This window comes from Podarcis liolepis, assembly GCF_965112155.1.
Source record: "Podarcis liolepis genome assembly, chromosome: 4".
Taxonomy (NCBI): Eukaryota; Metazoa; Chordata; class Lepidosauria; order Squamata; family Lacertidae; genus Podarcis; species Podarcis liolepis.
In genome coordinates this window covers 61,273,698-61,297,062 of record NC_139558.1, presented here as the reverse complement: position 1 = coordinate 61,297,062, position 23,365 = coordinate 61,273,698, and the positions used below count along the sequence as shown (strand labels likewise).

General features: G+C 40.7%; 1 protein-coding gene across 30 annotated transcripts in view; it reads right to left on the bottom strand.

Annotated features, from left to right (window-relative positions):
* ROBO2 (roundabout guidance receptor 2) overlaps positions 1 to 23,365 on the bottom strand; it is a 799,183-nt gene that overhangs the window by 166,318 nt on the left and 609,500 nt on the right. The window contains exon 1 of one of the 30 annotated variants that reach the window (XM_083498510.1): positions 8,058 to 8,073. The exons of the other annotated variants lie outside the window; for them this stretch is intronic. Within the exon in view, the coding sequence (XP_083354636.1) occupies position 8,058 (1 nt within the window). The 5' untranslated portion in view covers positions 8,059 to 8,073. Of the gene's footprint in view, positions 1 to 8,057; positions 8,074 to 23,365 lie in introns of those variants that run through there. 30 annotated transcript variants of the gene reach the window in all.

Here is a 23,365-nt window from a genome sequence, read left to right as displayed (position 1 = left end):
AGACAAACATGGGCTATGAGACCTGAAAATGCCTTCCCAGTGATATGGCCGCAACACTGCCATTGCCACCTTCCCCCAGCGCACCAAGTTTGATTTATTGCAAGTAGAAAATAGAATGTCTCACAGAAATCGTCTCACAGTCTCCAAAACTAGTTGTTCCTTTACTAACTCCTATCCCATCTATGCTTTTGGCTGATTATCTTTAAGACTTTCCTCCCAGCCAACACTCAGCTTTCAGCAGCTACAGAGCATGCTCAGCTCTCATTAAGCTGTTTTTAAAGGGGAGGGGTCCCATTAGGTCCCCCCCCATATGTTTTGTACTTTCGTAAATCTTGAGTATTGCAACATCTCACCTTCGGTTATCAGAAGCATGCTGTTTTTGGCTATACAGTGGTACCTTGGGTTACATACGCTTCAGGTCACATACGCTTCAGGTTACAGACTCCGCTAACCCAGAAATAGTACCTCGGGTTAAGAACTTGGCTTCAGGATGAGAACAGAAATTGTGCTCCAGCGGTGCGGCAGCAGCAGGAGTCCTCATTAGCTAAAGTGGTGCTTCAGGTTAAGAACAGTTTCAGGTTAAGAACGGACCTCTGGAATGAATTAAGTACTTAACCTGAGGTACCACTGTAGTTCTGTCACCATTCACTGCCCAAGTTTGATATTAGAAAAAGTGATGCTAAGAGTGTATACTTGATATTGTTTGTTAAAAACCTCTCACACTCTCATGCAAGTATTTATGTTCTATACACTTAGCTGAGACAGACTTTTATGCATACAATATCATAATTCTTATTTTCTCTTTCATATCTCTGGGACTAAAATAGTAACAACTGAATGATCAGATTGTTTTTATGACCTTCAATCCTTTCAAACTATTTTTTCAGCAAAATCATTCAAAATATCACCATCTGATTAAACACTGGGGAAATCCCTCATAGGCTTTCTGAGCCTTGCCTTACTTTAGAGAAGATTCTGTCTTCTTCAGTTGCATCAGGTGTTACAATCATATGTTACAGCCACTGGGAGTCAGTCTGTTAAATATGTCATCAACAGTTATGTGATTTAAGGAAGTTAACTTTCTTGCGCACACAGGTTTCTGCTGATGCTTTATTATTTCTGTTGATGCTCTCTTACTGTCTGCTTTTTATTTTCCCCACACCAATAGGACAAAAAGAAGATCCTATACATTCTTAGAATTCACTGTGTTCAACTGAATGCAAGCTGACATCTTTGTATTTTCTGGAAAGATTCTATTTGACTGTTGGATGATATGAGGAGTGGAAGTCTTTCTAATCCAGAATATAAAATATTTATGAGTAAACTAAGAGATGGAAAACAAAGTTATATGACCTATCTACGCTGTAGTGAAGCCCCTATAACCTTATCTCCCCCTCGCTTTTAGCCCCTAATGAATTCTGAATGCTGCAGTTAACATTCAGCAATCTCATTACACATCAGCCATAAATCTTCAAAGGCATCACTTTTGTTCTGACAACCAAGGAAGGGAGAGAAAAGCAATAAGCATTTCTGAGCATGCTTTTTGTTGATATAGATTTCTTTAAGATCAGACTGAAATTATTTTACATGCACTATGCATATGATAACGGAATGTTTTGGATCATGCTGAAAATATTTCCAGGTTCACAACAGACATATTTTTCTTCTAATGTTGTTGAATGCATTCCCCTTTAGCCAAACAGCCTAAATCCTACAATATAAATGTCAAAATACTGTTTTTTTGGAATTAAAAATGGTTAATATTCCTTAATTGAAGAAGGCTTAATATAGATTTGTGAGCAATTTCAGAAAATATAGTATGTGTATATTTTTGTATCCCTAGGTTTGTATATTTTCAAACCTTGAGGTTTAACAAAAACAAAACAAACCAGTAAACTGTTCTTATCCAATGACCTTTTTCACTGAACCATCTCTACTGTTTGCACATGCCCCACATGTATAGAAAGAGCTTGGAATATACTTTTACATTAGCAGTCTACCAAATGGAGTTCAAAGAATAAGGTAATGTCAGTCTTCAGACTTTCACCTTAGTTTCTACATATGCCCCCAAATAAAACTGCTATTTTTTTTGACCTCCATACTTAGACAGTTACAGAACTTTGCAGAAGATGAATTAATCATGGGTGGAGACAGATCTACATCTTTATAAATAAATATGATTTGATTGATGTATGAGGATCCTTTCATAAAAAAAAAAGATTTTAGTTTAAACTCACAAAGGTATTTTAAAAAATGTAGACTACATTATAAACTTATGTCCACTTCACTTAAAAATAAAATTCCAGAAACTAAAATTAGCAACATCTCCCATCTTTTGTCCATCTATTAAACATGCATGGAACCATATCCTCATGGCATTTTGATGCTAAATTACTTACTAACCAATAATCTGTGGAAGCCATTTTCACAAGCATTTCAGAATATGTTGAACATACTGCAGACGTTACCAGGAAAAAATAATATGGGATGCTATGAAAGCAGTAGAAAGAGAATGTTGTATGGCAGAAAAAAATAAGATGTCTAAACAACATGCTTAAACAGCAACATCTTTACATCTTGAATTGGAAAAATTAGAACATTACCATAAACAAACTGGTTCCATAAAATTAGGAAACAAATTAAAGACATATGTGACTTCTTGGTGAAGATTTGACAAACCGAACATCTTCTTTTGGTTGCTCGCCAACAGAGATAATTACATGGTGCTTGATGATAGCCAAGCTTTAAATCTTGCTTAGTAAATTCACTCTTGAAAAATAGAGTGAACAAGGGATTAACCTCTGATGCTTGGAAAAAGTCCATTTCTATTCTGGGAGACTGAGAAGCTGCAAGGAACCCAGATGAGAGTGAGTGACGTAGAGTGGAGGAAATAAAATTGTGCCCCCAAACCATCCAACAGCCCCCAAGGCATAAGGTCGACAAAGCCTACCTTTCTCTAATTATCTTTATGGCTGCTTTAAAGGTTATAGAGGTTACCCGTCTGCCAGTTGAAGTTTATATCCAGTATGTGAGCTTCTGTCTGGTTTAAGAAGAGTCGATCATTAAAAGATTGAAGGCATAACTAAAAGCATGCCCTAATTTTAGCAACCAAGAAAGATTTAAATGGAGTTCTGATTGCTAGAAATTCTTATTTTATTTTTAACTCTCTGTTTTCTCAATGAAAGTGTTAACTCGAAACCAAAAGTAATTTTCCTATGCCACATTTCCCCCTGTGGGAAAGAATGTGGATAGATAAGAAATGCTGTGGACATCTTAAGATGGAGACGGGAGACAGAAGTTTTTAAAGTGGAGACTGTGAAGATCTTAAGGTATCAATTGAGCTTTTTATAAGACAAAGAACCCCCCCCCCCCCAGTATGGCAAATATATCCTTTGACACTCCATTGGCTATTGGCATCTTGCAGCAGTTATTGGAGGAACAATGAAAATAGATCAATGGAAATATTGGAGGAACAATGAAAATAGATCAGAACTGTAATTGATGAAAATGAACCAGCAAAGAATGAAAAGGAAAAGGGATTTAATGAAGACACAGAGGCTTTGGAGAACATTATCGATAAAGGATTGCCAGAATAGGAGAATAAAATGGTAGTGTATCTGAAGAAGTGTGCATGCACACAAAAGCTCATACCAAGAACTAACTTAGTTGGTCTTTAAGGTGCTACTGGAAGGAATTTTTTTATTTTGACTACGGCAGACCAACACGGCTACCTATCTGTAACTAAAATAGTAGAGTTGGATGAAATGGATAAGTCCTTTGCAAGGGTATCTAGAAGACTGAAATAGCCAAATGGCAGATGTTGGAGGAGTGGAATGAAGCCATGGACAGAGAGATGAGGAGACATCCTGAGCTGGCAGAGATAAACTGGAGAGAGAGCATTTGGTGTACAATTTGGAGTTAATTCAAAGGGAAAAGCTATCAAGGCTTTGGTGTTTTTCTTGAAAAAAAGAGTGGAAGTAGTGCAAATGGAAGAAATACATTTTTAAAATCAGGATGGAAAACCATGGAAAATATAACAAGAAACGGGATCAGAAGATATGGAACTGGGTGTGAATTGATGAATACACAATAAGTTAAATAACTATGGAAAATTATTTTAACATATGACCACAGCAAAGATACTTCTGTGAACAAAAATGAAAAGATTTATTATTGTTTAATATGGAGAAGTGGTTGTTGAAGATACTGGAGGCAAAACTGCTATAGAATTTTTTTTTGCTGATATTTATTAATAATAACTAAACAATCCTTTATGGACTTTTGGTGTGGAAAGGAAAATGAATGAATTTGAGATATTTGGGCCTAAAGAGTAGGAAAGCATTGCTTAGCAACCACGATAGGGAGGTGGGCCTCAAACTTGATGAATCAAAAAGTAGAGTACAAGTCGGAACGGATCCCAGTGATCTTTTTAAGTGGGAATATTAATTGAATCTTTTACATTTGCAATTTCCAATAGTTTCACAGAATCCTTTTAAGAGGTTAGACCTAATTTCAAAAGGAACATTTTCATACTTAAGCATAAACAATATTCTGTAAGGTCAAGCAAACCTTACAGATATGGTCGAAAATGGTATAAATTATGCCTTTTCTTATTCGTGTTGTCTGAAATGTGTAGCATGTTATCAATCTACACAAAACTGTGGTAAGTAAATGTAATAAGGGAAACATTGCAACGTTAATGGTAAAGTGTATTATACTTTGTCTGGTATCATTACGCTGTTAATTTCTAATACTGAATTATTATTATTTTAATAAGCTGTTAGATGCTAATGACTTTTAGTTACTTTAGTTTTTGCATGCTTGAGAACCCGTTTTATTGTTTGTATTTGTTAATATTTTGAAATTCGGTAAAATACCCACCCACCCAAAATGGCAGTAGCCAATGACTACAACCTCCCAAACATATTCTATTCAACATAGCTGGTCCAACAAACATGCATCAACATTTTGCATCCTATCCTAAGGAATATTCATTGGGAATGGCACAGTAGCCAATGTTAACTTAAGGAGAAAAATGCCTGCAGTCCAGTCTTCCCCAACCAGGCACCGTCCAGATGTCTGGAGCTACAATTCCCATGCTTTGGCCATCTTGGCTGGGGATGATGGAAACTGTAGTAATACAGAACATCTGGAGAGCCCCAAGTTGGAGAAGGATGCATTGGATAATTCAGTCGGTAGAGCATGAGGGTTGTGAGTTCAAGCCCCACATTGGGCAAAAAAAAGAATCCTCCATCACAGCGAGTTGGACTACATGACCCTCATGGTCCCTTCCAGCTCTGCAATTCTATTATTCTAAGGCTGCTGAAGTCTATTATCCATAACTTGTTAATATAAAACTCTCTCTTAAGTCACAGTAATACAACCACAAAATCAGAAAGCAGTTGTTCTAAAGGGAAAGACTTAAAAACAGTTGAATCTATTTTCTTGTTATAAAAAAGAATATGTCACAGTGCATTTGTTACATTACTGGCTATATTATTTACAAACAACACATTTTATTAAATCCACAAAAGAATAATAGCAAATAAATCAATGTGTCGTGTCAATGTAATAACAACATTATTACATCTATTAGTAAGCATAGATATGTTGGTGGGCTCTTAGCTGAGGGACTTCATAAAATGAATAATATTCTTTCTTAAACAATATAATTAACTCTTAATGAACCTTTCCCTTTCCCCAGTAAATTCAATTTAGTCTAATCCTTGGGTTTATGGTAATGTTGAGCTCATTAAAATGTTACTTAAAACTCATTAAAATGCACACTGAGAGGTAACAGCTTCATTACAGTAATATATGGTAAAAGAAAAAAAGAATGCTTTATTATCATTTAATTGTTTCCAAAACTGAATACATTTGCATAGTGATAAGGTTCACAGGATACTTTAGATGGTACTCAATAATTAAGCAGCTCAGTAATTAAAAATGCATTTCTAAAAATAATTTTATGTTATTGCTTATTCTTGGTTGTTTTTCCAATTAGGAAAAGTAGCCATATCAATCCAGCTCATGAAATTGGGTGGAACAGATAGACAAGAAGACGAGATTAATTTTTTTTAGTTTCAGACAATGCGTATTTTTGTTCCATTTATTTTCTGTTCATAAACAGCACTTGAAGAGTAGTTACTGTTACATTAAAAGGTAAGGTATGCATATTCTAGTAAACGAGAACAGCCAAGTATTAGTTATTTAATTAAGTTGGGGAATTGTCCAGGAATTGTCCAGTAATGTAGAAATGCATTACAGTAACACCTGATGCAGACTTTTAAGTGCAAGATGCGCCATTGTTTCACTATAGATTCAGAAGGGCCCAGGTTTAATACCTGGCATATTTAGATAGTTTGGGAAAGACCCATGGAGAGTCACTGATAATTAGTGAACACAATACTGATGAGATCTCTAGCACGTGTACAGACACAGACAGAGAGACAGAGAGACAGAGAGACAGACAGACACACACACACAGTTTTTAGATATAAACCACCTGGGCAACACCTTCAGAATAAAAATTTGCTTATGCCACACCAAATTTTTAATTGATAAGAAATACATTGGAAAACAAAAAGAAACAACTGCCAGCAGTGCTTGATTTATAACACAGAATATGATCTTGAAACATCCAGAAAGTATAAAATGCAGCTACATCAGAACATGCATCATTCCCAACATATAATTATAAAAGAGCACCTTACATATGTATAAAACCCAATGTGAAGGGTGAGCTGACTTTTGCCAGGTAATCTGCATTCAAAGCATAGAGCTTGAGGTGGTTAAGATACAGCACAACTAGGCCCCCTGGCAGACGAGAGTCCATGCCTGCAGAACCCCCATATGCTCACCAGTGGGCAGCCCAGTGAGTGGTAGTCATGCCTGTCACTGCTTAGTGTAATGGTCAAAAGGGATTGTGCTCAGGATGGGGATCATAGAATAATAGAATTGGAAGAGACCATGAGGGTCATAATCCAACCCCTTGCAATGCAAGAATCTTTTGCCCAATGTGAGGCTCAAACCCAGGACCCTAAAATTAAGAGTCTCATGCTCTACCCACTGAGCAAAATGGGACTGGTAGCTCCAATACAAAACAAATTAGCACCAAAGTCTCTAGAAATAATACGATCCACGGCTGGTTCACAGTTGCTTGTTACTGGCCTCAAGAGGAAGTGAGAAGTTAATCTTTGCCAGCCAGAATAAGGCAGTTGAGGTTTGAGAGTATTTAACACTCTCTGTTATGCATGGAAGTGAACTTCAAAAATGCTCATCAAACTATCAACTTCTAGCATCTTGTTAAATGAATGCAGGCATGCTGTGGGCCCAAGACTGTGAATTTGGTTCAAATAGCTGAATATAGCATAAAATGAAGACAGGAGTGCCTGGCGTGCTCTGGTCCATGGGGTCACGAAGAGTCGGACACGACTAAACGACTAAACAACAAAGCATAAAATAAGATTATAATTGGTTAAATAGTTATACGTGGATATGGAAATTCTTTTCTGTCTTTGATAAATACAACAAAATTAAGAGACTATATGGGACCTGAATTTTAGGAAAATGAAGCAGTAGGAGGACAGCAAAAATGTGTGTGTGTTATTAAACTCCATAGATTTAAACACTGTTATATTGTACAGTAAATCAGGTTGTATTTCCAAAATCTCTGTTGATTCATTTTTTAAAATGCCTGCTCTCTCTCTGTAGAGATTTCCATTTCCATTTCTATAATCTTTCACATTTCATTTTCTGAGCCTTTTGAAAAGAAAACAAATAATATGCCTCTCTAGCCAAGTAAACAATCTCTCATTTTATCTTTATCGCACATTCCTGTAGATAAGTTATGTCATTTCTTTGGAGCCCAATGTGAGATGCCTGGAAATAAATAAGCCAGATGGAAACTAAGTAATTGGAATAATAAGTATTAATGTCGAAAACTCTCTCCATTGTATTTCCATGTATTCATTGAGCAAGGTTAAATGAGATACCATAAATACAAACTAGAAGATAGATGATACATTTGAAAACAAGTAATTGCATATTATACTTACTAGCTTTCCCCTATGTAAGCACAATCTAAATTGAAAAGCCAGGAAAACCCTGTAAATAAATGGAAGACAAAAGCAACTAGAGACTCAATTTTTAACTGATATTTATGGCAGGGCATCATTACATAGTCTGAGGAGACTTTGCTTCACGCTGTATACATATATAATAACTGTTTTCACATGATTTGCAAGATTATGATCCAGAGCTATATTGTTCATTTGCAAATATGTTCATATTTGAAACACGCAACGAATTGTATAGATGCTGTTTTAAATATAACTATGAAAGTGGTCTGGAAAGGGAGAATCAAAGAGAATACTAAACAAACAAAGAAGAGGGCCAGTAGGGAATAATGAGCATCTGGGCAACCATAGTCTGCATGAGTGTGAACAAAGTAAAAATACACACCAATGTATAATCAGACCACTGCTGCTGTTAATAATACATATTATTCCACAGTAAGGTTCCAGAATCTTGTTGGTGGGTAAGCGAAGAGTTGATTTACATGATCAGGTAATAACTAATTCATGTAATGATAATCCCATCACACACAAGTTTCCTCCCACTCCCACTGATGCCCCAAACACGATGAAGAAAGTCACAACAGAAGGTCTAATGTACAATGAAAGTTTTTAATGACTATCACATAATTGTAATAATGACCAAGATCAAAATTGTTATTGTATGCTGCTGTTGTTGGGCTTTGAGGAGCTAGTTTACAAATCCCAGTCAGCCATTATGTTTATGGGTGCCCTTGGGCCAGCTGCTATCTCTCAGCCAAAAGGACCTCACAAGGTTGTGAAGAGAATGAAGCAGAATACACTGCTTATAGGAAGGATATAACAGTTAAATATTGAACTAACCGATGCTGAATTACTCAGCTGACAGACTAAGCACATCCTTGGGGCACTAGCAAAACGGGGGAAGAAAAAAGAAAGAGAGAGAGAATATTTTGTTGGGGAAAAAATGACACCTGATATTTCAAAAATAGCATCAGAGCAGTCATCATGGGGAAAATCAGAACTTTATAAGACTTCCTTACACTCCACTACACAATTATATTTTATGCTTTAGTATTGTTTTTGAGTACATACAGGGGGCACCATAATCTTTTCAGTGCTTAGGTCTTCATCCAGCCCTGGAATTAACTAAAACTTTGGTTATGTTGATAGTGCAACACTATGCCCAGTACAAAGTCATAATCCTTAACAAAATCAGAAGTCCCATTGACTTTGATGGTACTGTATATACTCAAGTATAAGCCGACCTGAATATAAGCCGAGGCACCTAATTTTACCACAAAAAACTGGGAAAACTTATTAACTCGAGTATAAACCAGTTCACTACACCACAAACCTCTCCCCCCCCCCACGCCCTTGCTTACCTAGGGTGCTGCGATTGGCAGAGGCTGGTGGCGGCAGCGGCAGAGGAAGAACAAGCAGCCTGAAAGGGCTGCTTTTGGGCTGCTCGTTCCTCCGCCGCCACCACCACCAGGGACCCTCACTTGAGTATAAGCCGAGGGAGGCTTTTTCAGCATAAAAAATGTGCTGAAAAAGTCGGCTTATACTCAAGTATATACGGTACTTACTTCCAGCAAGTGTGTCTAGGTACTTTATGTGGGACTGCAAGGTGTGACTTCAGCATATGTTTCTTTTAATCTAATTAGGTCATTCCTTTTGCCCATTTCTTTTAGAGCTACTCTTTGTCTGCTTCCTATACTTCCTAAAGGAAGACAAATATAATGGTGGTGTTTCATTTTAAAACTAAATATAACTTGTTTGCAAACATCTGAGCATATATTCATAATTGGAAATTAGAAATTGTTTTAAAACAGGAAGCTGACAAATCTTCCTATAAGTTAAATTAGCCACCTTCCAGCAGCAAATGCCAATAGTAGGCACAGCAGTTTTTTGCTTGAAATTGGTATGTCTACTTTCAGGCAAAAAAAGTTCAATTAATTCCCAAAATACATTTGGGAAAGTATTCAACAGTTAGAACTTAATCATGGAAGAATATGGTGTAGTGCACAGTACTTAACACCAAGCACTAGGACTCCAAATAAGGTCTGGTATTTCCTGCCAGCTTTTAATTTAAGCTCCAGACTTCTTTGCTACTGCCTCATGCTTCCATTTTCCTTAATGTGAACTGAAGTCACTTGGCTTTCATCAGCTTCCTATAAAGTGGAAAATCTGTCAAAACCTGTTTTTAAATAGGGGAAGGTGGGAAAATGAAAGGAATTTGTGCCAAACAACAGAGAGAAGCAGTCTGGATGTTTTTGCTTTCTCCTACTGAAAACGCTAACATCACCTGTCCTCCAAATCCCTGTGCTCCACCCCCTAAGGATTGTTGTTAGTAAAAGAAAGCAGTCTGGCCCACCTCCTGACGTCTTTAATTGACTTCATAGTGAGTGTTATCAAGAGCTAGTCAAGCAGTGCTAATGGTGCCTGCAGATTGTTCACACATGGCATCGCTGGCATACGTTGGCCCTTAAAAGGACTAATAGGACAGTGTAATCTCTACTCAGTGTGTGAGCAAGAACCAAGGGCTATCTGGAAAAACAACAAATAATTAGGCAGGGCTCTTCTCGGACAAAGGCAGTGTAATAAAGACTACCTTGAAGCACAAATACTAATTCTCTAGCAACCTTTTATCACAGTACAAATGCTTTTAACAAAAGTGTATAATTGTATGGTTTAAGCTGAATTATTTTCTGTAATTAAGTATTTTTACTGTTTTACTTGATCTAGGGGGGCAGCTGCCCTCCCTCCCCGGCTACGTCCATTACGACAAGCAACACCACCTCTAAATATCTCAAAAGGTCAATTGGGCATATATGGGTGGAGACAATCTGCTAGGTATCCTGGTCCCAATTTTTTTAGGGTTTACATGTCAACAACAAATTTTAAACATAGCTTGTGGATTGAACTGAGACAAAGAATTTTTAGCACATTATGACCAGGATCACATGACACAATAAAGCTTGTTCTAGAAAGACCACACAAATGTGATGGCGTCTGGAAAGGAATTCACAAGTGCTTGTGATGCTAACCACAAAGTGCAGTCACATTTTGTTGACTACAGCTCATGAGTAGTGAAGAGAGATTTTAAAGCTAGTGCTCTCCAGAAGCATGCAGACTGATATTGTCTCATTTAGCTAGGTTCTGATGGAGGGGTGAAGGTCAGGATGACCAGTTGAGAGTCAGGCCAGAGCCAGGCTAAGGACCTCTAAAGCCATTTAAGAACCTCTGACACCATTTTATAGAGCCATCTAAAAGCTAAAAGCACAAAGCCATTTTAGAAAGTTAAAGACTATTTCTCTTTTCTCCTGTTTACCACTTTGCACCTTTTGTAGAGGCAGCAAGCATGCAAGCTTGTGGGTGTAGCTAGCTTGCCCCTGCAGGAAGTTTGCCAGTTGAGGTTAAGCCATTTCTGAGAAACGACCCCTGACAAAGGCAAGTAGCAGGATGTTTGCTGACCGCCAGGGTCCAGATAGAACTCTTAGGTGTGAAGTTGCTAAACCACACGACTCACTTCGGCACATTTCTAGGAAGCATGTGGTCAGGGGTATTTCCTGGAACAAATAAATAGGTTAAGTAGATTATAAGCCAGTAGCGCCACCTAGTGGAATAGGCAACTTGGAACCGAAAGGACACACCAAATTTATTCATTGGTTGAGCTTTAATGAATATGTATCAATGACCATAGGAAATTGTCAATCATTGGCTAAAGGGATGCCAAGGGGCTGAACTATGCTTAGCAAGAAGGTATATGAGTTAGCTACCCCCAAGGAGGGGTGGGCATTCTTCATTTTCCTGAATGCACCCTATTTGCTTTTTGTCGGACAAAAATCCAAATAAAAAACTTTTTCTTTAAGAAACTTTGCTGCCTGATTTTTACATTCCTGGTCTGAATACCGATGTCCCTTTCATTTCTGGTGCCAAAAGTGACTCGGATCAGAAGGACTTTAAGTGTCCTCAGAGACCAGGAGGCAGCTCCCTTGCCCTCTGGGCAGAGACAGGGGAGGGCCAACAGACCTCCTGGCTTCCAAGTGCACACCGAACCTTTTCTTCGGAGGGGGACAGAAGGCAACTTGACCCTCTTGCTGTATCCTGGAACAGAGGACAACGGATTTGAAGAGCCGAGGTTGGGAGGACAGGGCAGAGAACAGCCGGCTGGGGTGAGTACATGGCAACAAGCCCTGAGGACATAGGAAATCCTCCTTTTAATTAAGGAGAAGGGAGATCCTGATCAAATCTCCAGCGTGGATAGTGGCATTAAGGAGAAGGGTTGACTCCTGACAACCACACACGCTTTGGTAGTAGGAAGGAGAGAAAGGGGGGGGGCACAGGGTGGTTAGTGTATGGTACAACGTCTGGCGAGAGAGGCATTTTGTGCATGTATGTGTATTACCCCGGGGCATTCCCCTGGGGTCGTAGCAAAGTTGCGAAATGAATGTGTGAGTGTTTGGTGTGGGGACGCTGTACAGGGCCATACTGAAAATGGGAGGGGGGAGGCTCGAAAGGCTTGAAAGGTCCAGTAATTCCCCTTGAATGCATGTTAAACAACTTCAAGAAAGGATTCAGTGGAGACTATGGCATAGACCAGGGGGGACATCCTGACCAGATCCCCTATATAGACAACTGGCTGAAGGTGGTAGATGACAACCCCCCCCCCCCGGTTGAAGAAATGCAGGACTGAACATTGCAAAGTCACTCCCTCATGTCAGGTTTTGGAGAGGGAAGATGTCCAGAAGAAGTGCAGTGTTTATGGAGAACAGTGTACAGAGCAGTAAGCAGTTATTACTGCATTAACAGAGGAAAATAAAAGAGCATGAAACAGGATGCTGTTATAGAATTAATGTAACAGGATCTTGAACAGACAAATGAAGGACTTAATAGATTAAACACAAGTCATTTAGAAGAGAGGTCTCAACTAATTCAAGACCTCCAGAGGCATGGAAGAGAATTTGACAACCTCAGAGAGGTTTTAGCTGAGAAAGACAAAGAAATTTCTGCTATTATTTCAAATACAAATGTGTATTCTGAGCAGATTAATATTCTGAAATGTCAGATCAAGTGCAAAGAGGATGAAATGCAAGACAGGGAAATTGCTGAAAGATGTACAAACCAAAGGTGTGAACAGTGGAGGCAGAAAGCTTTCAGAACTTTCTGAACAGTTAAGTGCAATAAAATCAGAACTGGCTGAGAAAAAAAAAATTGAAAACGCTAGTAAAACAAAAGAGAATGAAGAATTTGTTAGGCAAAACAAAGAGACTAGCCAAACAGTTAAAGATCTTCATTCTACAATCAATACTTGTGATGTTACTTACAACAACAAACTCATGGAGTGTGACTCACAAATTAAATTGCTTAAAGAACAAATAAGTAAATCAGCTAAAAATTGCAAGAAACAGAAATAGAATGTAAGGAGAAACAGACCATCTTAAATCCCAGGTCGATGAACATATCTCTGCAAAGGATAAATTGAACAAGTTACTAAAATTAAAAGAAAAACAAAGAACAAAGTTTTGTGAATGAGCTGAAATCAGTGAAAGATTCATACAACCAGCTCACTTTACAAAATACAAAAAAAAGAAAGGGATGAAGATTTAGCTAATTTATCCAGACAACTTGCTGAACATACTGACCATCTAGAAATTGTCAAAAGGTCACTGCAAAAAAGGCAGAGATTGTGATATCCCTAAAAGACAAGCTTAAAGTTGTGGAGCAGCAGGCTTTTGCAGAATCCTGATCCAAAGCTTCAGAATTTTAGCAAAACCTCTAAATGAAGTTACCAGAGGAAGGGAAAGAGACCCCTTTGAGTGGGGACCGGCCCAACAAGAAGCCTTTGAGACTATCAAGCAATTAGATTCCACAGTGAAAGGCTGGCCACCCTGTCTGTGGCCTGTCGCTGCCACCGCCACACTAGTGGAAGAAACAGGCAAGTTCACATTTGGCCAGGAGATGCATGTGAATGTGCCCCATTCGGTTCTCACCCTTATGGAATATAAGGGGTACACAGACTGAAACAGGCTTTGCCCATCCCATTGAGAAGTCTGCAGGCGCAGTGGAAGCTTGTGAAGCAGACGTGCCTGATGTTCTAGAGAGACCAAAGGGTCCTAGCCATTTTAAGGGCCAGCCTTGATTCTTGGCTGTTGCCAATACTCCAAGGGAGGAAGCCCTGGGTCGCGTGGCAGGAACTGAAGACAGCATGTCAGGCCACAGTGGCAGCCAGCCCAGAAGGGGCTGGGCTGTAGGACGCCCAGAAAGCCCAGAGGGGACTAGAGGATGCCCAGAAAAAGTACCAAGCCCAGAGGGGGCTGAGGCTGTTTTGGGAAGCTGTTTCTACGCTTCAATAAATCTGTGTGATGGACTGTGGGCTGGAGAGAGGCTGAGAACTGGGAACAGGAAGGCAGTTACAAGTTGTTCCTCAGGCAGCAGAGCACCCAGAAGTGGGGGTGCAAGCCAGGCAAGCCAGGCAAGCCGTTCCAAGAGTTCTAAGAAAGCCAAAGTCTCCAAGAGTTATTTGTCCTCTGAGGTGAAGTCCAACAGCGAAAGGCATTGCCATGCAATTGGCAGCTGGATGCAAGGCTAACATCTATATTGATTCTAAATATGCCTTCTTAACCCTGCATGCGCATGGCGCCCTATGGAAAGAGCGGGGCTTGAGTGGAGCCCACGGGAAAGCTCTGAAATACGTTCCAGAAGTTGAGACGTTACTGGAAGCAGTATGGGTCCCGAAGAGATTGCCGTGATGCACTGCAAAGGCCATGGGAGAGGCCGGGACATGGTCACTAGGAGCAACCGGAAGGCAGACAACGCAGCTCGTGAAGCAGTTTTGAAACCTCCACCAGCACTCAACGCAGCCCTCATCCCACAACTCACTCCAGACGATGTGGAACCACGCTACACACCGGAGGAACAACAGTGGGCACGCCAGGAAGGAGCAACACTCCAGGAGGGATGGTTCCGTCTACCAGAAAACCGTGTTTTTGTGCCCCAACATCTGGCTACCGTGATTGTCCACTCATCTAGGGGGTCCAGCTGCCAGAGCACACCTTGGGAGACTTTTCTATATCACTAACCTTTCTCAACTAGTTGCTGCTATATCCCAGGGGTGTGTCCTGTGCGCCAAGAACACCCCCAGACAAGGCCACCTTCCCCCACCGGGTGTACAACACGTGGGCTTTACCCCTATGGAAAGCCTGATTGTGGACTTCACTGAACTACCACCAACTAGGGGTATCAAATACCTGCTTGTGCTTGTCTGCACCCTGACAGAGGCATACCCCACTAGAACAGAGATACCTCGTGAAGTGTCCAAGAAACTGTTACATGAACTCATACCCCGATTTGGCCTCCCCAGAAGTATTGGCAGTGACAATAGCCCTGCCTTCATTGATAAAGTTGTGCAAGAAGTGTGCAAGGCGCTGCAGATAAACTGAAGGCTACACACAGCCTACAGACCCCAGAGTTTGGGAAAACCTGAGGGTATGAATCGCACCTTGAAGACCCACTTGGCCAAAGCTGACCCAGGAGACGGGACTACACTGGATAGATGTCCTGCCCATTGCCTTGTTTCGGATTCGGAGCGCTCCAACCAAGAGACTGAGACTATCACCCTTTGAACTTTTGTATGGCAGACCAACCCCTTTCGTCCGAGACATCCCCGCCAGTTTGGGGCGGGTGGGAGATCACATCACTCAGGAACAAGTGCAATTCCTGTCCCCGTGTGTGTTTGCTTCCCTTTCCAGGTACTACCTCGAGCCTACACCGTGCAGTCTCGCTGAGCCGGTCCACCAGTTCCAGCCGGGTGACAGCGTGGAAGCGCAACCCCCTCATCCCCAAGTGGCGAGGCCCGTATACCGTCCTCCTCTCCATCCCAACTGCGGTGAGAGTAGCTGACGTGATTCCCTGGGTGCATCACACGCGTCTGATCATCACCTTGTGTCTGACGCTACCGGAAACGCGTTAGGCCACGGGCAACGAGATCCTGCGACTGATCATCACAAGGACTTTCACAAGGACTTTCCCCTTTTCTCTATTATGTTCTGTATTGATTTGCTCTATGTCCTACTGCCCTTTTTGCTCTATGTCCTATTGTCCTGACCCCACTGAGCCATACCGACCCTATTGGCCTGCGGACCTCTGCTATGACTGGTTCGTCTTGCCAGTGGTAAGAAATGGCGTGCTCATTGGCTATTGGGAACAGGGGTTTGATGAGGTTGCCGTATTGAAACATCCCACTACCCCACTGTGGCTTCTCTTCCACACCACTGTCCAGCGCACATGGGTACTGCTCCTACGGGAAGTTGCAGAGACGGTCGAAATCTATCGAGTTCTGGACCGCTCTTGCTGTTGTGGGGGGGTAACCAACTGTCACTCAGGGGGTAGAGCACTGTACCAACCCCATCTGGTAGACCAGGTCCTAATCTTAATCCAGGTGTTGCATGGGACGGAGCCTATCTTAATGCAAATATTGCAGGGGAGGGAGCCTGAACCAGGTGCGCATTGAAATTGCTGAACAAGTGCCGGTAAATCCTGCAGCCCCACCTGTGGTTGTCGTGGTGGCTCGAGAATCCCATAATCCCAGAAGAATACCTGGCCTGGTAACTCCACATCTAATACCCTTGAATGTGGTAGGGTATTCTTGTGGCTGCATAAGGGTTACCACCCCAGGCTTCAGCCTCCATAGGCCCTGGTCAGAGACCACGTAGGTGACCGCTACCCAGTAGGACCAGCCTTTGAACTTTACAGAGTCTATTGCCATCCCTATAGCTCCCGAGGCCTAACAGTGTATCAGTGCCAGGCGGCCACTTTTCCCTGTGTAGAGTGGGAATGTTTTGTGTGTAGACGCTGTTCACGCCTCAGTAGGGCCAGGAGTTAGAGGCCCACATGACCTGGCCTTCGTGGGCCCCCATCCCTTTGGCCTGTGGTATTACCCTTTTTGTGGTATTTCTGTGTTGGTGGTACAGTTCTTTGTTCTGGGCCACCGAACATTCCTCGAATCAGGATGTGGATCATACCCTGCCTCCTGATGGTTCTCACCTCTCAGATGGCCACCGGGTGGAGGGAGAACACCTTCCTGAACATGACCACGGCTGTGGCCAAGAGCCTGAACAGGTCTGAGTGCTGGGTATGCGTGCGAGGTCAAGATTCTGAACACCACCTACGTGGTTCCCCAGCACCATATTTGAAGACTTGACAGGGTCATAGAGGGAGGCCCGTGTATCCACAGGAGTGTACATTTCCTGGCTCTCTATGATATTGTACCTATAGGTCCATCAAGCGAAAATGGAGAACCGTGACCGGTCAGCATTTTCGTGATGGAAAGGGGGGAATGGAGGGGTGAAGGTCAGGATGACCAGTTGAGAGTCAGGCCAGAGCCAGGCTAAGGACCTCTAAAGCCATTTAAGAACCTCTGACACCATTTTATAGAGCCATCTAAAAGCTAAAAGCACAAAGCCATTTTAGAAAGTTAAAGACTATTTCTCTTTTCTCCTGTTTACCACTTTGCACCTTTTGTAGAGGCAGCAAGCATGCAAGCTTGTGGGTGTAGCTAGCTTGCCCCTGCAGGAAGTTTGCCAGTTGAGGTTAAGCCATTTCTGAGAAACGACCCCTGACAAAGGCAAGTAGCAGGATGTTTGCTGACCGCCAGGGTCCAGATAGAACTCTTAGGTGTGAAGTTGCTAAACCACACGACTCACTTCGGCACATTTCTAGGAAGCATGTGGTCAGGGGTATTTCCTGGAACAAATAAATAGGTTAAGTAGATTATAAGCCAGTAGCGCCACCTAGTGGAATAGGCAACTTGGAACCGAAAGGACACACCAAATTTATTCATTGGTTGAGCTTTAATGAATATGTATCAATGACCATAGGAAATTGTCAATCATTGGCTAAAGGGATGCCAAGGGGCTGAACTATGCTTAGCAAGAAGGTATATGAGTTAGCTACCCCCAAGGAGGGGTGGGCATTCTTCATTTTCCTGAATGCACCCTATTTGCTTTTTGTCGGACAAAAATCCAAATAAAAAACTTTTTCTTTAAGAAACTTTGCTGCCTGATTTTTACATTCCTGGTCTGAATACCGATGTCCCTTTCACTGACATAGTGTGTTGTGCAGACCAGGTCTAAATGTATTAATTGGTTTACCAATGCCAGGATGTCTTCATTATCAACAATTGTTTTGTGAATTACTACTGTTAATTAGGTACTTATTACTATCTGTACTTTTCCACAGTTTGTTAACAGTTGCGATCAGAGAAAAATAATTCTCCCCAATCCTCTGGCCAAAGACTTTTTGTACTCCTGCTCTGGAAGTCCATTTGCCCTTCTTGGGCAGATGGCTTTGTGGGTGGGCCTCAGGCCTCCTCTGGGAACTGGTCTATTGCAGGCTGGATCGTCCTCCTACTGCCAAATTGGCCCATGGCGGCAGGAATCTATAGATGGCATTCCCCTGGGCATGGGACCAACTGATCAATAGCAGTGCCTGGTCCCGTGCCCAGAGCAAGGATAAATGCCTGGCCTGCTAGCCATTTCGACCTCTCATTCACCATGCCGGTTCTCCCACCCACCCAGCCTCAGATTAGGGTTTATGCTGATGGTATAACCTTGCTATGGACAATGTTGGTTGTTGGATTTAGGGGCTGGGCAGGATTTTTTCCCATCTAGCAAATTGGCACCGCTATTTGGGTTTTCACCTACCTCATAGCAATCATCTCAACTTTGTAAGGCGGATAGAGATTGGTTAAGCCTAGTCTTCGTTGGAGGGGAGGTTGTAGCCTCTGCCTGCCCCTCCACAGGTAAGGGTATTCTGTTAAAAGGATCTGGGAAGAGTGGCTCCTGTCCAATACCCAGAAGGGTATATTACACCAATACTGCTTTTATTAAAGAGCATCCCAGAATTTAGCTAGAGCTATAAAAATTTTCTTTCATATTTTATCTAGTAGGGCTATATATTGAATGTCCTTGCTTTTGCTAGTAATACTCTGAACTACGTACCTGCTTTGCTAGCCCTCATTTCCTCCCGCAGGGACTTTGCCATTCACAAGTTTCCAACTTTACAAGGACATTGAAATGACCAAAAGGGGAATGCAAAACATCCAGTAGTGAGGTTTCAGTGTAAGTCCCTGAATCTTCTGGCCAACAAAAGGTGAAGGGTGCTATTAGGGAGGATTAATGGACTGCTGGGAAAAGAATTGGCTTATTTGCATTAATCTTTATGATTAAAGATGGAGCAGATACCACTGTTACACAGTATGATACAAGTGTGCCGTAGCATTACAGCAAATCTCTAAAGGAAAGATTAGGGAACATTGTGGGAATTCCAAGCCAAGTAAATCACCATGCCTGAGGAATTTAAATAGGCCCTTAATGCAAATATAGCACAAGCAATATTTAAAGATGTATATAGTTGCCAATATTACAATGAAAACTGAAATTAGAGACTGATGAGCTTCTCGGTCCTAATTCAGGAAAGGTTGAGAAAGAATATAATTAAGAAGAAAATAATGCCCTACTTGGATAAGCATAAATTGATAAGGTCAAACCTCTGTGAAAAGAAAATCTTGCCTCTTTGAGACATCACAGTTCTTGGAAAGAGTTAATCAAACAGGATAAAAGAAGGTCTTTTTCAAGTAATTTACTTGGATTGTCAAAAGCCGCTGATGAGACTATTAAGGAAAATAACCACAGGGTAGGGAGGTAAAATCCTGTTGTGGATTAAAAATTAGCTAAGTGATAGGAAACAAAGACTTGTAATTAATGGCTGCTTCTCAGAGTGGAAAGAAGTTGAGTGAAGCACTCCAGGGATCAGTATTGGGATAAGTGTTCAATATACTTAATAATGGTTTCAGTGAGCAAATCAGCTGAGAGAAAGGGAAATTGAGAAATAACACAAAGCTTGTTTATAGCTCTGAAGGATAAAACAGACTGGGAAATTCTAAAGGACAAATACAAATAGGGAATCAGCACAACAATGTCAAGAAAGGACAAGGTAATGTACACTGGTAATAATGATTTCACATCTTAGTATATATTAATTAGAACGTGGGGAGGAACATAATCCAAAAAGGAAGAAAGCGAGTAAGTGAATGTTTTAAGAAGTGAGCTCCCTTTTCGTAGTTACATAGGTATAAAACTGCTTATATTTGTTAACAGGTATTTACTCCAATCTAAACCTCTTAACATAACTAGGTTCATATGTCCAAAGAAACCTTGGGCATTCCTCAAATAACAGCATCAATAACAACATCCCTTCCTGCCATGCCATAATGAAAAATAGTTCCTTCTAACTATTTTTTCAAAGGAAAAAAGGTGAAAAAATCCCACTGGGGGAAAAATAATAATCCTAATTTAATCATGCCATAAATATCTCTTTAAATCCTGACCTGGTTGGTTTTGTTACCTCATACAAATACAAAATTTGGTGTATATTCTACAACAAAGAAACTGGATTAGAACCTCCTGGTCACTGAATTTCAACCAATTTATTCTTAAAGTAGGAAACTATTAGAAAGAAAAAAAAGGAATATAAATTGTGAAGAACAAGATGGGATACCTTTAGCAGGAAAGAACGTTTGAGAAATATAAAATGTGCCACAGGGCTATGTCCAATTCAAATATTACATCTATATATATATATATATATATATATATATATATATATATATATGTGTGTGTGTGTGTGTGTGTGTGTGTGTGTGGTGGATGAATTGTATTACTTTTATTATTCTATACTAGCAGTGAAACCTTGTCTTTGTATTGTGTATTATCTACTGTACTTTTTCAGGAACCAACCTCTTATGAGCTGTGATGGTCATTCACTACACCAACCCGGTTTATATTTACGTCATTCACTACACCAACCCTGAGTCTTTTACAACAGCCTGGAAGAACAATGTTATCATAGTTTTACAAGAGAAAATTCTAGAAAATCACATTGTATACCATTTTGGATGTTAGGCCCAGGTGTGGTTCAAATGTACTATAAACAAATAAAATGTGTTGCACACTGACATATGCTTATCTCCATTAATATCCATGATATTTGTTTCATTATTAGGATACAGTATGTATGTTTTTAAAGACCCACCCCCACAGCCCCTAGAAAGGGCCAATAACAAGCATAAGGATAAAGGAATCTGCCTTCTAATGAGCCAGAGCACTGGTCCATCTAATTCAGTACTGTCTACTATATTGACAGACAGTGACTTTCCAGGGTTTCAGATAGGACTCCCTGCCACCCACCCGTGCTCTACCCGAAGACACCAGATAATTAATCTGTGGTTTTCTGCCTGCTCCACCACTGAACTACTTTATATATCTATGCCCCCTTGGAGAGCCAAGTGGACATAGGCGGCTGTAGAGGCTCTAATTCAGGGGTAGGCAACCTAGGGCCTGTGGGCTGGATGCGGCCCAATCGCCTTCTCAGTCCGGCACGCAGACGGTCCGGGAATCAGCTTGTTTTTACATGAGTAGAATGTGTGCTTTTATTTAAAATGCATCTCTGGGCACAAGATGTAGGTCACAACATTATGATGGAAGATTGGGAAAAATTATGGAAAACCAATTTAAAATTTACAGATTGTTCCCCATTGAAGGAGAATTACATGAAGATGATGTATAGATGGTACACAACACCACTGCAGTTAGGGAAAAGGTACAAAAGTAGTTCAAATATATGTTGGAAGTGTAAGGAAAAGGAAGGGACATTTTATATGTGGTGGGATTGTAATTAAAAAAAATTGACAAATGATATACAATGAATTGAATAAAATGTTCCATTTAACATTTGTTAAAAAACCCAAGGCATTTTTGCTTGGGATTATAGGGAAAGATCTGCCAAAAAAGCTGAAAAACATCTTCATGTATGCGACAATGGCTGTGAGAGTTCTGGTAGCACAAGGATGGAAGACTGAAGAAATCCCAACTAAAGAATCATGGCAAGAAAAATTGACGACTATGCAGAACTGGCAAAACTGACATATAAGCTATGGGACAAGGATAACTGTGACTTTAAAGATGAACGGGAACCCTTTACAAAGTATGTGAAGATGCAACAAAGTGAACTGGACTCCTTGGCAGGTTTTGAATAAACATTCACAAACTTTTTATTGATAATAATCAGCTAAATAGTTTGAGGTTCTATACAACTTTGTAACATGCAGAAAACAGCAGTCTCAGAGAAATGGGGGGGGGGACAAGGATGATATGTTTTTGGATAATACAGTGGTGCCCCACAAGACGAATGCCTCGCAAGACGAAAAACTCGCTAGACGAAAGGGTTTTTCGGTTTTGCGTTGCTTCGCTAGATGAATTTCCCTATGGGCTTGCTTCGCAAGACGAAAACGTCTTGCACTTTTTTCTTAAAGCCGCTTGAAGAGGCGCAGTTGCGACGGACCGTGCTTCGCAAGACGAAAAACATCGCAAGACGAAAAGACTCGTGGAATGAATTATTTTCGTCTTGCGAGGCACCACTGTATGTCTTGTTTTAATTTTGAATAAAAAAAACTTTAAAAATTTTTTAAAATGCATCTCTGGGTTATTTGTGGGGCATAGGAATTCGTTCATTCCCCCTCCCCCAAAAAATATAGTCCGGCCCCCCCACATGTTCTGAAGGATGGTAGACCAGCCCACGGCTGAAAAAGGTTGTTGACCCCTGCTCTAATTTGTTCATGGATGGGAAGCTAGAATTTAAGCTATGTTTGAAAGGCCCTTATCTCATATACTCCCTACCCACCCACCCGGAATACTCTCTAACAGCCAGTGCTATTTTTTTTCTAGAAAAAGAACTGGCTGAGCTCACCAAGAACACCTGCCCTGTTCTCTTAGAATGGCAATGGCAGCCGCCTGAGAGATGCCAGATCTGAGTTCTGGCTGAAGAAAAGCCCTGCTAACAGCCTACTGTAAGGTAGTAAAAAAAATCTTCCTATTTAGGAAAGCTTTTGAAGCCATGTCAATTGTTGTATTGTATTTAAATCATTTTTTATTGTCACTGTATTTATAATATCTCTTCCCTTCCCTGGGGTTTTAGTGGTTTATAGCTGCTTAAATTTAATTGTTGCTGCTCTTAAATTACTTTAAAAGTTGGGGTCCCTTCCAATTCTACAATTCTATGGATCTATTGTTTTGATTGATTGTAGCCCGCTAACATATTTGGAAAAGTAGAATATAAATGTTTTAAATAAACACACTGCTTATAGACAAGTAGCATCTGCAACACTAAGCACGTGAGGTAAGAGCATTTTAAATGTTATGGAGCACAGACATGGGTAAATGCATTCCAGGTGGGGCCCATCATGTTTCAAT